This window comes from Fusarium proliferatum (assembly GCF_900067095.1).
Source record: "Fusarium proliferatum ET1 genome assembly, contig: FPRO_scaffold010, whole genome shotgun sequence".
NCBI classification, from domain to species: domain Eukaryota; kingdom Fungi; phylum Ascomycota; class Sordariomycetes; order Hypocreales; family Nectriaceae; genus Fusarium; species Fusarium proliferatum.
In genome coordinates this window covers 1717481-1730309 of record NW_022194799.1, presented here as the reverse complement: position 1 = coordinate 1730309, position 12829 = coordinate 1717481, and the positions used below count along the sequence as shown (strand labels likewise).

Sequence of the window (12829 nt, the reverse complement as noted above, 5' to 3'; positions counted from 1 at the left end):
CATGTGTTGGAGAGGGTGGTGTTGATTCACACCTGCTGGTGGCGACGGCACTGGCACAGGAATCTAGACATGAAGCTTCAACGTCGACGGACTCGGGCTATGATATCGTGGCTGACATTCCAGGTTCACTCGCGTGCTCTCCATTGTATTCTATCAGAAGCTTGTTTCACTTCATATTCCTATGCTGGATATGACTGGATGAGAAGGCTGGGATGTTTCGATAGCTCCAAGAACGATAAGATCCAGACCGGTGAGATGAGATCTATGATACTAACATGATGTCTCCTCCGGTCTCAAGTGCAACCCTATGAGATGTACATGTGCATCAGAACAAGTTATTCAGCCCATCCATCTGCGTGTGTGACCCTTTGATGGCCTGATTCCTCCCTTCGCTTGTCGTCCAGATGGCCCTTTTGGGAGGGACATGTAGCAAATGAGAGGTCAAGCCATCAAGGGGGACGTCAAATAACCTAAAAGTCTATTCTTCTAGCTTCAAGCATACGCAGCTCATAGAGATACTTTTCCCAGAATCATGGGTTGAAGAACTGCGCATTGAGGCTAAGCTGACTCCCGGTTCGCAACGTTCCGCGCCATTCCAGTTTACCGGTGAGGATGCAGTGAACTTGTGAAGTGGATGCTGTGATGGGATGTTTCAGATTGTAGAGAGTTGAAGAATTCCACAACCCATTGTTATCCCACCCTCAGCCGTGTCTGCACCCAGAGTAGAGAGGTGTCTAGGCGGGCGGGTGGGCCAACAGACACACACGATGAGGTTTGTTTCGGGCCCGATAGTCAGTCACGTTGGCGGTTTTCGGGTTGAATCTTCTGCCTAAGTCTAGGACCTCAAAGTGTAGGTCTGTAGGATATGGATGGCTGTCTGGTGGTGTAGGCTATGTAAGCAGAGGAGGCTGGTATATTAAGAGGCAGCCTTTTCCCACCTGAGACGTGTTGTCTGCTGTATTGTATGATGGCTCTTCCATTTACTTCTCTCCGACTTTTTACATTCTTTGATCCTTCTACGTGAGCGGTCACCTGAGATATCACGACCTCACACGACTCTAGCGGCATAGCATACCTAGCAAAGTTATAGGTCTTACTCGTCTTACACCAAAACAAGTATCCCGGGATATCCGCAGTTGGATTACTATCTTCTCATCTAAGCCATCTGGAACATTTCCGGATATAGAACTGCAGAGTGGGAGGTATTTCCTTGGCTGGCCCAATAAACAAAAGTGGCCTCATACAAGCGGATCGCTATTCGATGCGAACATCTGCACTGCATTGTCTGCCGAGTACAGACTCGACTCGAGTGAGTGGTACTACAGAATAGGAAGTACGGGGTAGCATTTCTGGTTTACAGGGCATAACGCATCTAAACCAGGATCAGATCCACGTTTGTCAGGTGCCTCTCTTTCGCCGCCATTTATTTCTCCTCAGCTCAGAAAGAAAACCTGAACTTGCTCAATTCGTTATCTCAACTCTTTTGTATTATCTTGCGCCACTCTAATCACGACTTACTCGCAATTATCTTACCGGTAGTGGAAACATATCCGCCGTCGCTGCCGGTTGCACCATCAGAGTCCGGGCACGGCGACATACCCCGTCTGTGAGGTACAAGCTTAAGCATATCACCACTGCGGGATATCAAAGTCACTTTTGTCTGTTCACCCCTCCATATCCGTCACTCGTTGCTCGCAAAGAACAGCCCAGGCCAGGCCACAGACAAAACAGAAGAGACAGGACAGGACAGGAACATCATAACGCCCCCACCATTTCCCCATTACTCGCATTGCATCAATCGCGTCAGGTCTTCCAGGTTCTCTTACCCACGAAGTCTTGCTACGCCTAACTTTACACTGCGACGCCTAAAGTAACGCCCACTTCGGCCACTCTCGCCCGCTTTCACCCACTACGGGCCATCGTTTGCCGCCCGCTCCGCCGCTGGGCTTCACTCAACTCGCTACCATTATAGCACTCTCCTCTTTGACTTCCCGGTGTCCAACTCGGATTCTTCTAAACTCCCTCCACTTTCTTTTTGCCCTTCCTCCACCTTCCCTTCTTTCGAACCTTGGACTTCGGCCCGCCCCCCGATTTCGCCCTCCATCGCGAATTGCTTCAACCCATCATCAGCCCTCCAACACAAGAGTATCATGCCTGAATACCGCCACGCCAGGAGCGGTAGCCTCAGCGTTGCCAACGGCGGTTCACACTCTCAGGCGAGCGCTATGGCGAATACTCCCCGCTTCGATGGACCCCGAAGTCCCCCGAGTACGTTATGTCCACCCATTGTTCCTTTGCTTTGCTGCGTGGTTGTTGCATGTTGCACACGACCCCCGCCAAACCTTGAATACCAAATGTCGTCCCTACTGACACGACTGAATCATAGATACGTCCCACGTTCCTTGCAAGTTCTTTCGTCAAGGTGCTTGTCAGGCTGGTAATGCCTGTCCTTTCAGTCATGATCTGAGCAACGCTGCTGAGAACGTCTGCAAATACTTTGCAAAGGTGAGTGCGCCATATCATGATCCATCGCCCGCTGCCAGCCGCATCCACCCCTCACCACGTCGCAACGTCTCCAATCCACAGCAGCACTGACGATCGTCTTTCAATTACAGGGAAACTGCAAATTTGGTCCGAAATGCGCAAATATCCATATCCTCCCCGACGGTCGACGCATAAACTACGGAAAGAATGGCGTCACGATAGGCAATACTTCCGCCCTCGCTGGTCGATCCAACCCCACCTCCACAAGCAACAATCAATCCTCCACCAGCGCCCTTACCACCTCCCTCTACCGCGCTGACGTTCCAGCATACACTTCGGCATATCCCTACGATGAACAAGATCAACATACTCTCGGTCGACAGCCTAGCCTTGAGAATGGTCTCCCAACCATCGATATGTCCTATACTGGATCCAACTACGGTTCTCCCCGAGACGAAGAGTCCTTGCGCTTTGGCATGGGACTTTCTCCTATCAACAACAAGGGTCTCTCTGTCCTAGACGCTCCTCTCCCCGCATCTTTCGATTCCAATGGCATCTCCAACGCTGCTCGCTTCCCCGCTGGTCCATGGCCATCGTCCGTTCCCAACCAATTTGGCATCGAATCGCCAACTCCTTCGCTCAGCAATGCTAAGGACTCGCGTACGTCGGAGACTCTCAAGCTTTTACACACTTCAGCATTTGGTTCGTCGGAACACCTCTTGGCCCCTCTGGATAGAAGCCCTCCTAACTCTCATCAAGCCAACGGGGAGGAGTATTTTGGCAGGCGAGCTATGCACTCGTCCCGCTTTACCAAGCCCCGGATGCTCAGTTCCAGCATGCCTAAGACGTCTGTTGACCGAGACTGGGAGCCTGGTTTTGCCTTTGGCGACGATGACGACAATCTCCCCGAGAACTATGTACCCGAAAACCTCCAAGACCTCTTGACTCCAGTCGAAAAGGCTCGCCGTGGCTCTATGCGAGCTGACAGCGATGTCGAGGGCCTGAGCAAGTACGGCAGTCCCATCGGAACCAGCCCTAGCCGATGGGGCCCTATGTTCCAGCGACAGAAGGAAGAGGAGGAAACCTCTCGATCTCTCCGAGGTGCCTCTGCTTTTGGTCACGTTGGCAGCCCACTCCGAAACTCTGTTCTTTCACAAGAGATGGGAGGCACAAACGGATTCGTCCGTCCATCTTCTTTGCGATCTGGCAGTGACGGCATGTCCATGCTTTCTCAGCAACTTCAGCGAAGCCGTCTTGACGATACTGCAGGCAATTCTAGCCCTCTTCTCCACCCTGCGGCCGCTCGAGCTGGTACTACCGCTAGTGCCATTAGCCCCATCAGTCCTATTGGCAAAGAGCGTGAGCGTGGTGGCATGGAACGTCATGTGTCAAGCGGTAGCATCAGCTCATCTATGAATGGCCGATTCACTACGCCGATCAACGAAGACGACGAGATGTTCCACATGGAGGGCATGGAGGAAGACGGTGAGCCTTCCATCAAGTCACCTAAGAGGACCTCAGCCGGCTTGGCCAATGTCTGGAGCAGCTATGCTGGTGCTGTCGCCGGCAAGCCTTCCACCAATGGAACAAAGGGAGTTCCTGTCAGCGGCCGATAAACAACCAGGCCGAAGGCGGAGGATAGCGTCTTTGAACAACTGGTTTCAGTTTTATCAGTCAAGCGTCGGAGTTGGTAGCTTAGACAAAAAAAAGGAGGTGATGAGTTGATGAGCCATGATCTTGAGCGGACAACACCGCAGTCGCTACGACATACTGCATTTCGCCAACAAGCTTTACGCTTGAGTGGAACGGACGAAAGAAAAATATGAGGATGCATGGCAATTTGTTATGGCCAAGATCAAAAAGGATATAGGATACACGGCCAGGAGTTTTGACATTTTCTGTTTTCATATATTGCTTGATAATCGCTATCATATCATGAGCTGCTTTGGAAGGCGGATGGAATCTGATTTCTGCCCACTCAGTTTTTAGGCTTGATGAGGGTAACAAGCAAGGCTGACTTGTATGCTCGATGCACACAATTGGCTCTCTCCGCTTGGTATCGTCATCTTGGGCATGGTGTTTTGGGGAGGTTCGGATCTACAAAAACAATCGCAAATGGGGGTCAAGACCTCGTTAGATATATCGAGGCAAATCATGTATGAAAATAGTTGCATGTATGGGAGGATGCATAATGGACATTACGTGTTCACCGGGCCTGTTGGCACTGGATTTACTTCGTACCTAGCCATTTGCGGTGATGTAATGTTGAATTCGTGGCAGATCTTGGGGTCTTTACATGATAATGAGGCCTGCGTACTAGTCATACTCTCTGGTGGGGATGTGATATCGGGGATAGCGGCTATGTGAGCTCTACACGGAGCAGTCAGAGAACGTAGGTAGAGAAATTGGGTGTTTCTATACACTATACAAAGCCACAGAGTAGAGATTCCACCTTCTACCCTTCATCAACTCAGCGAACTCAATGTATCCCATTCGCCGTATTCACTGCTTTACAGTATGAAAACCGGGGAACAGCCAATCGTGGCATTCCTTCGAGCAGTGAAGGAGGACGTCAAGCATACACTTCAAGCCGAAAACTCGTCGCCAATTCTTTCATTCAAACATCTCTTCAGCTCTCCTCCTGTGGCTCCCTCCTCCACAACCGTCTGGAAAACAATGAACCGTCTCATGGTGCGCCGAGATTAAAAAAGAACTTGATGCGTTATATTGCGTTGTTATATCTTTCCTTCCACCACCACCCCATTTCAATATCCCCCGCTGGCTTTTTTATCGGCGTCTTTTAAATCCTTGCCGAGGAAGGATTTCGGTGGTCATGAGAGTGGTAATTGTACAATGAGGAGGAAAAGAGGGGTGGCGGTTTGGGAGATATACGTTTAGTTGGCGTCGGGCTGGTTCAGGATGTACTCAACAGCCTGTTGGACTGGGGGGTTGTTAGTATGCTGTTCTGGAGCTCAAGGGGGGGGAGGCTAGATATACCGGAGTGGATGGAGTCGGCATCCTTGTCGGGGATCTCAATGCTGAATTCCTCCTCAATGGCCATGACGACCTCAACGGTGTCGAGAGAGTCGAGACCGAGGTCGTTGGCGAAGTGAGCGCTGGTACCGATCTGCGAATGGTTAGGTAAATATTCGAATATGTTGATTATCGAGACGTACGTTGGAGACATCGTTGACCTAAGACTATCGTTAGCTACTGGTTTATCAGATCGGCAATTTGGAGGGGGATTCCCTCGGTGAATCCATTGCCATCTCGGAGATGATTTCTCACCTTGTCGAAGCCCTTCAACAAGCTCATAATTCGGCCCTCGACCTCCTCCTTGTTGAGCGCACCGCCAGCGCTGTAGAACCGCACGGCCTGGAAGCTCTGGATCTTGGGGACGGCAGCGGTAGCGACGCGGGGCGCCACGGCGAATGAGCGCATGGCGGGACGGGCGGCGACGCGGACGGATCGGAGGACTGCTGATCGGAACATTTTGGTTGTATTTTCTCTTTTCCCGGGTGTCGAGGAGGAAAGGGTCAATTGACGTCGGTGGGCGGTGGTGGAGTTTGGATGATGAGGTTGAAGGTGATGATAAATTTCTCGTTGCTACCCGGGTTGACTGGTCTGTTCCGATGGAGAAAGCTAAGCTAAGCTCGGTTTGGGCGTGGTCACGTGATCAGGCCGGGGGAACGATCCGGTATACGTCAGCGAGGGCGGAGGCGTGATTGGGTGATGCGGCCGAGGAAGAGGAAAGGCATTGAGAACTTGGTTGTAATGATAACTTATGAGGAAGTGGAATTGAGGTGAAAGTCAATTTATGAGATGTACTCTGTAAGGCTTATGGTGTTTATTGATTGAAACGCTGGTTGTAGTCTAGTCAGCATAATCGAACTTGTCCCCATTGGTCTCTTTCGATCTGGGGAGGCAACTCGCATGAACAATACCAAATGTTAGACAAAAATACTCACGAGTTTGCCCATTCTCATTTGTCAATTGACAAATTAAAATGTTGATTCAATGCTTGATAGATCAAAGATAGCTTTCAGTCTTACCAACTTCTCCATGTCCTACAGATAAGCCCATACCGTCAGACCAGCAATCTTACACCCCCTACCCTGAACCTCATCTCTCCATTCCAGGGCCAAGCTTCCAATTCCCCCAATGAGCACCAACTACCGACTCAGCATGAATGTCCCTTGTCTATGTTCCCCAGGTCAGATTGTAATCACCAAAAGACCGTTTACAAACGTTCCTTGTACTCATCCAATCATGGCCCCTTGCTGCATGTTATCTATCGCTTCACCTACCACAAACAGTCTGCCCGTGCCCCCAGGGGGACTTTGTTTACGGGAAGCTGGCTGAGATAGGAAGGAGAGCCACTGGAATCCAGTTGATTCACAGGGCCAAGAATCCCAACGTCGTACGGGAGATTCAATGTCTCGTTGATCGATTGTCTTAAGCTTAAGCTTAAATATAACCCTCTTCTCTCCCATTATTGGGACTTCATTCACTCCCCATCCTTCACTGGTAGTCATTTCTTTACAACGGGTTCCAATAATGAAGCTTCAACTTTTAGCCTACGCTCTTTCGGCTTCTGCCTGTCTTATCCCCTCCGACTCAGTCCCCCATTCGGAGCGCGCTGCAGTCCTCGCCGCTAGACAGGCTACCCGCCCGGAACCCGATTTCCCCATTGGAACGGGCGATCGCTTCAAGAAAGGCACTATCGTCCCCAAGGGCCTTTCCACTTCAGACCGCAACCTCAAGTCCATTCTCACTCCCGCTGAGGTCTCTTCCGCTCTTGAGGGTCTTGCTAAGAACTTCAAGGAGGTTGAGCTCATTCGCCCTCCCTACAAGACCTACGAGGGTGTGAAGACCCTTGGTGCAAAGATTGGAAAGAACCCCAAGTTCTTCATCATTAGCGGTGCCCATGCGCGTGAGCGTGGTGGCCCCGATCATGTAGTCTACTGGCTGTCTGACCTTCTTCACGCTCGCAAGGCGGGTAAGGGTCTTAAGTATGGCAAGACTACTTTCACTGCTGCCCAAGTCCGCAAGGCTGTTGATGGCGGTATCGTCGTCCTTCCCATCATCAACCCCGATGGTGTCAAGCACGATCAATCCACCAACTCATGCTGGCGCAAGAACCGCAACCCCAAGAGCTCGAAGGGCAACCCCGATGCCATTGGTATCGACATCAACCGCAACTACGACTTCTTGTTCAACTACAAGAAGGCGTTCAACTCAGGCATTGATCTGAGCTCCGTTGCCTCTGAGGATCCCACCAGTGAGGTCTTCCACGGTACTGGCCCCGAGTCAGAGCCCGAGACCAAGAACGTCGTCTGGGTCATGGACAAGTATAAGAGCCTAAGCTGGTTCGTCGACCTGCACTCTTTTGGCGGCGATATCCTCTACGCATGGGGTGATGATGATGCGCAGACCAAAGACCCCAAGGAGAGTTTCGCGAACAAGAAGTTTGACGGACGTCGTGGTGTTCTCGGCGATGATGAGACCCCCAAGACTAAGTACAAGGAGTACATTACCTCCAAGGACATCAACGTCCAGAAGAAGGTCGGAAACAGCATGAAGAAGTCCATGGAGAGCGCTGGTACTACCAAGTACGTCGTGCAAGAGGCTGTTGGTCTGTATCCCACTTCCGGAGCCAGCACTGACTACGCCCTTGGCCGATTCTACGGCAAGGCTTGCGGTAAGAGCAAGCTGCAGAGCTACACTATTGAGTTTGGCGAGGAGAGTGGTTCGGCGGCTTGTCCTTTCTATCCCAGTGAGAAGCAGTACCACATGTGGATGAAGCAGGTTGCTTCTGGCTTGACTGAGGTTGCTCTCGCGGCTGCTGAGACCAAGCCTGAGGTTAAGAAGTGCGCATACCCAGCTCCCAAATAAGCCTAGCCTGAGCCTTTCGTTGTATATAATTAGTTGAATGAATCATGATTATGATGTTGATGTGCTGAAACTCCCGTTAGTGATCACAACACCAAAGAACTGACCTCACCACTATGCCCAGATTGTACACTGCTCCTCTTTATCATGACTTCTCCCATCTTCAGCTTCACAATAACCAGCCAATTGAATGACAAAGGGGCATTTTGGACATCTAGATTATGTACACCCACCCATCCCTTCCGTCTGAAGCCTCATCGTATCCTATGCCGCCTTTCCACCAAAAAAATGATCCTGTTCCTACAATAGTGACGTTTCAAACGACATGAGGCAACAAACAAAACAACATAAAAACCATGCTTTCCTCTTCTCCCTTTCCTTTTCGTATCGTTTATCGGTATGGTGAGTCGGCGCGGATAGCAGCTGCAAGCTCAGGCTCCCACTTGTCTCCGTTGGAGAGAAGCTTCTCTGTTGAACTGTTAGTAATGATCTCGGAGGACGACCTTGGTAGATTGTGGAGGTGGTAGGGTACGCACCCTTGTTGTACAGAAGCTCCTCTCGGGTCTCGGTGGCGTACTCTGCGTTGGGCGACTCAACGATAGCGTCGACGGGGCAGGACTCCTGGCAGAAACCGCAGTAAATGCACTTGGTCATGTCAATATCGTACTTGGTTGTTCGGCGGGATCCGTCAGCTCGCTCCTCAGCCTCGATGGTAATGGCCTGGGCGGGACAAATCTGTTATTTCATGTCAGCAACTTAGCTGCCACTTGAGATATGTGGTGTCGTACAGCCTCGCAAAGCTTGCAGGCAATGCATCGCTCTTCACCGGAGGGGTATCGTCGAAGGGCATGCTCGCCACGGAATCGAGGAGAAATAGGGCCCTAACTGGGTCAGTTATTTGCGTATGTAGCTTCGTTCGACGTCATATACCTTCTCGAAGGGGTAGTAAATTGTATAACTAATCCCTCGTCAGTCCAATTCCACTCCCTCAATACCCAGGCTGTTTATAACATACGGTGGTCGGAAGAACTGCTCAAGCAGAACATACATTCCCCTCGCCATCTCAGTCATGAGGAAAAACTTTCCCATGCGATCGAGGGTGCTGTCCCTGTCCCAGGTCCACTGCACAGGCTTGCTCGTTCGGAAGTTGGCGGGAGGTGGTCCATGAGGTGTCGCGTAGCTTCGCTGTTGGACCAGGCCGAGGATGCTAGCTCTGCTGGTGGCAGCGGAGGCGAGCTGGCGTCGCGCGATGAGTGCGTGAGCCATTGTGTCGAGGAGGATAATCGAGGAGGAGGGGAGATTCGAAGGAGTGTCAATTGACTTGACGTCCCGGGGTCAATTGAGGCGGACGGGCTGGGCGGGAGGCGAGGATTTGACGTGATGGATGTGTTCGGCTACGAAAGTTGCTCAGCGGGATTACAACTCTAGGCTGTTGATTGGCTGGAATGCCGCTCGTGACCTTTCACGTGATCAATCTCAACTGAACTTCATCGTCACCAAACATCATGAACCAATGATGATCGCATATTAATAAGGCAAATTAATGTAATTAAATCATTTCATCTATAAATCATCCAATCGCTATGTTTTGGTATTTCAGCCGTTTCCATATGATCGTTATGTCGTCTCAATCCTCGCGGCAACTCCCTCTACGTAAATAGCCAACATGCAAACCACCACCTTTACAATAGCGAAAACAAAAACTCCAGAAATTATGTAGGTATCTCAAAAATTGGTTTAGATGGTCACGAGTTCCCTAAAAACTCTTCTCCCAAGCTTGCCACCAAAGGCCCATGTTTGCAGATACCAGTAGATCGAGCATCTTGAGTCCATCAGGATAGATGATGAGTTTGCCCAGCTTGGCTCTCTTTCCTCGGTTGCCACCGCCGGCTTTCTCCTTTCCAAGATTTATGTCGAATGGAGAAACCATGCCGTCGTTGTCGTAACCATCACCTCGTTCGTCGCGGCCTAGTAACTTGTTGAAATGTCCTTGGAGCTGAGTCTTTACTTCCTCACGACCTTCAGCAGATTTGAAGAGTTCTGCTGTAGGAAGATTGAATCGAAGTTCACTCATCGGCATGCCGCTACCGCCACCTTGGATTTGCCCCTGACTGAACTCAGCCAGAGGATTGCTTGGTCTATCATCATGCAGAATGTGATAGCAGCGCAAGCTTCGACCAGCAGCTCCTGTGCGGAATTCACACCTTCCGTTCCAGGGACTGGTAAAGATGTATCCCCGAGGCCTCAGTCCTGGACCGGGATGCATTGAAATCGCAGGTTCAACAGGCGACGACGCCTCGGTTGATTCGATCGATCCGACACTACCCTGTCGCCCATGCCCCTTTCCAGCGCCGTCTTGCAGTTTCTCTCGCCAGTTCGATGCCCAGCTTTTCCCGTAAGCCATTGCAATTTGTCTCTGTAGCACAATACCACCGTCCCGTGGCTGAGTCATATCTGAGCCTGGGCCCGCGTCGAAGCTCCGTCGCACAGGCATACCGCGGAACTTTCCATAGCCAAGAGTCTCGATCTGAACGTTTATGGGTGGGTTCCCGGAAGTTGGCGGTTGCGCAACGGGCGGTACAGAGGCGAACAGCGGGTTCGCGTCGTCCTGATCAGGTGGTGGTGCTTCAGACTGGAAAGACGAAATATGTCCAACGTTCCATTGATTTCCAGTGCTGGGATCACGGCGGATTAGAGCTAATGTAAAAGGCTGCTTTCCTTCATAGCTTTTTCGGGGCGAGGGAGAGCGGTTTTCGGTGTTTCGATTCGGTAGGGGAGGGCGACTCGTTGCACGCATTCGATCGAAATCGGGACCTCCCTGGTTGGGAGGTGGAAGGGGCGGGAGAGGATGGTCGCCGAGTGCGGAGGCATTGTTCGATGTCATCCGAGGCCCAAGTGGTTTCCGGGCTACAGCAGGTTCCGGGGTTTGGATTCTGGGGACATTCTTTGGTCGAGGTGGTAGAACTGGGCTTTCTTCCTCTTGTTCATAATCATGTCGTGCTGACGTTTGTCGAGGATCAAAGGTCGAATTGACTGAAAGGCCCCGTCTTCTCGTAGGGTCCTGGTTCTCGTTTCCGTAGCCAGGTACAGGAAGATGATCGGTCGGAGGAGGCGTCAATGGTCTTGCGCCACCAGGCAAAGGCTTCCTTTTAATATTCCGTATTGACGAGCTCTCATCGCTCGAAGACCGGTGCTCGTCATCTCGTGGTGGACCGGCAGGTTCTAGCGACGGTGCTTCAAAGTGGACGTAGTAAAGACAGCTGGCGACATCCTCGGCGGTAACGTTTTTGAGTTGTGGTTTGAAAGGTGATAGAATGACATCTGGGTTCAGAGGCGGTGTTAGTGTCAGACCCGGTGGGGGTTGAGAGGGGTGTTTGTCTTACCTCGAGTGCCCGGTACTCTGGAGATATAGAGCGTTAGAGGGTCTTGTTTCTCTTGCGCTGGGTTGATAGGGTATTGAGGCGGATTGCCCGCGAGGTTATTTAGTGCTGTTAGAGAGCGAGCTTCCATTCTTGGATGTTGTATGTTGAAAAAGGTATGATGGACGTGGGGGCGAGAAAGTGAGAAGAAGCCCGAGAGCGGGAGGTTGGCGAAGCAAGTAGATAATCCACCTCCAACCTCGTTTATTCTGTGACAAAGACAGTGCCGGCAGAATATCCGCAAATAGAAAAGAAGAGAAGAAGAAAGCTGGGGTATCAATTAGGTTCGAGTAAAGTAGAGTTAAGGTATTAAGCGTTACGTTGGGCCGAAGGAGAAGACGGAAGTCTAATAAGTAAAACGGGCAATGTATAGCAACAGTAACAGTGAGTGAGTGATGCGACGTGGCAGAAGAGCGAGTGAAGAGAAGAAACAAGACGCAGACAATCCTTCCGTACTTGGGTTAAAAGGATCAGCCTTGCATTTTTACTCCCCTACCCATTTATTAACTGCCTACTATTCATTAACGGGAACCTAAGCTGAGGGCGAAAACCCAACGTCAGCTCAGCATCGGGGGCTGTGCTGCGCCGTGCCGTGCCTGACAAGTAAATATTAAAAACGGCCGCCTATTTTTTAAGCTGTTGAATCCTTGGCAGGGTCCATATTTGATGTTCTAGATGCCTCATGCGCCGAGGCTTTAGTGTGTTTGCCTGCTCTTGTCCTTTTTTGTTGCTATTTTTCCTTTTGCAAGCCTTTGCTTGGTTTGTGATACTGGCACTTTCATGGCGATGGGCGTATTCAATGAATTGGAGTCAGAAAGTCGGAGGCTGTGGAGACGCGTCCGGAGTACGCAACGTACTCCGCGGCACTGCCGACGTCACTTTGTGGATCAGGGGTTGCGATGCCGGGCCCGAAAAGGGTTCCGGGAGTTGAAAGTCTCGCACTGTGACATCGCAAAGCCTACAGCTAAATACTGTATCAACTCTCTGGCACACTGTCTCTAAGTCATCCTCATCTCTCGTAATCCAAGCCACCT

General features: G+C 51.0%; 5 protein-coding genes across 5 annotated transcripts; 2 read left to right on the top strand and 3 right to left on the bottom strand.

Moving 5' to 3' along the window:
- Positions 1 to 2150: 2150 nt before the first annotated feature.
- On the top strand, positions 2151 to 4100 carry FPRO_12036 (uncharacterized protein; the record flags this gene model as incomplete). The annotated part of the gene is made up of 3 exons (XM_031221575.1): positions 2151 to 2268; positions 2387 to 2505; positions 2616 to 4100. 3 exons carry the CDS (start codon positions 2151 to 2153, stop codon positions 4098 to 4100), a joined length of 1722 nt encoding a protein of 573 aa, XP_031087120.1.
- Positions 4101 to 5378: 1278 nt separating this feature from the next.
- On the bottom strand, positions 5379 to 5976 carry FPRO_12035 (putative NADH2 dehydrogenase (ubiquinone) acyl carrier chain precursor; the record flags this gene model as incomplete). The annotated part of the gene is made up of 4 exons (XM_031221574.1): positions 5379 to 5425; positions 5482 to 5611; positions 5661 to 5678; positions 5773 to 5976. 4 exons carry the CDS (start codon positions 5974 to 5976, stop codon positions 5379 to 5381), a joined length of 399 nt encoding a protein of 132 aa, XP_031087119.1.
- Positions 5977 to 7041: 1065 nt separating this feature from the next.
- FPRO_12034 (uncharacterized protein) lies at positions 7042 to 8379 on the top strand (the record flags this gene model as incomplete). Its single annotated transcript, XM_031221573.1, has 1 exon — positions 7042 to 8379. The coding sequence occupies one exon, from the start codon at positions 7042 to 7044 to the stop codon at positions 8377 to 8379; it is 1338 nt and encodes a 445-aa protein (XP_031087118.1).
- Positions 8380 to 8767: 388 nt separating this feature from the next.
- On the bottom strand, positions 8768 to 9642 carry FPRO_12033 (CI-23 NADH-ubiquinone oxidoreductase 23 kDa subunit precursor; the record flags this gene model as incomplete). The annotated part of the gene is made up of 5 exons (XM_031221572.1): positions 8768 to 8844; positions 8913 to 9111; positions 9165 to 9257; positions 9307 to 9334; positions 9392 to 9642. The coding sequence occupies 5 exons, from the start codon at positions 9640 to 9642 to the stop codon at positions 8768 to 8770; spliced, it is 648 nt and encodes a 215-aa protein (XP_031087117.1).
- A 490-nt stretch (positions 9643 to 10132) lies between these two features.
- FPRO_12032 (uncharacterized protein) lies at positions 10133 to 11886 on the bottom strand (the record flags this gene model as incomplete). Its single annotated transcript, XM_031221571.1, has 2 exons — positions 10133 to 11697; positions 11760 to 11886. 2 exons carry the CDS (start codon positions 11884 to 11886, stop codon positions 10133 to 10135), a joined length of 1692 nt encoding a protein of 563 aa, XP_031087116.1.
- Between the last annotated feature and the right edge of the window lie 943 nt (positions 11887 to 12829).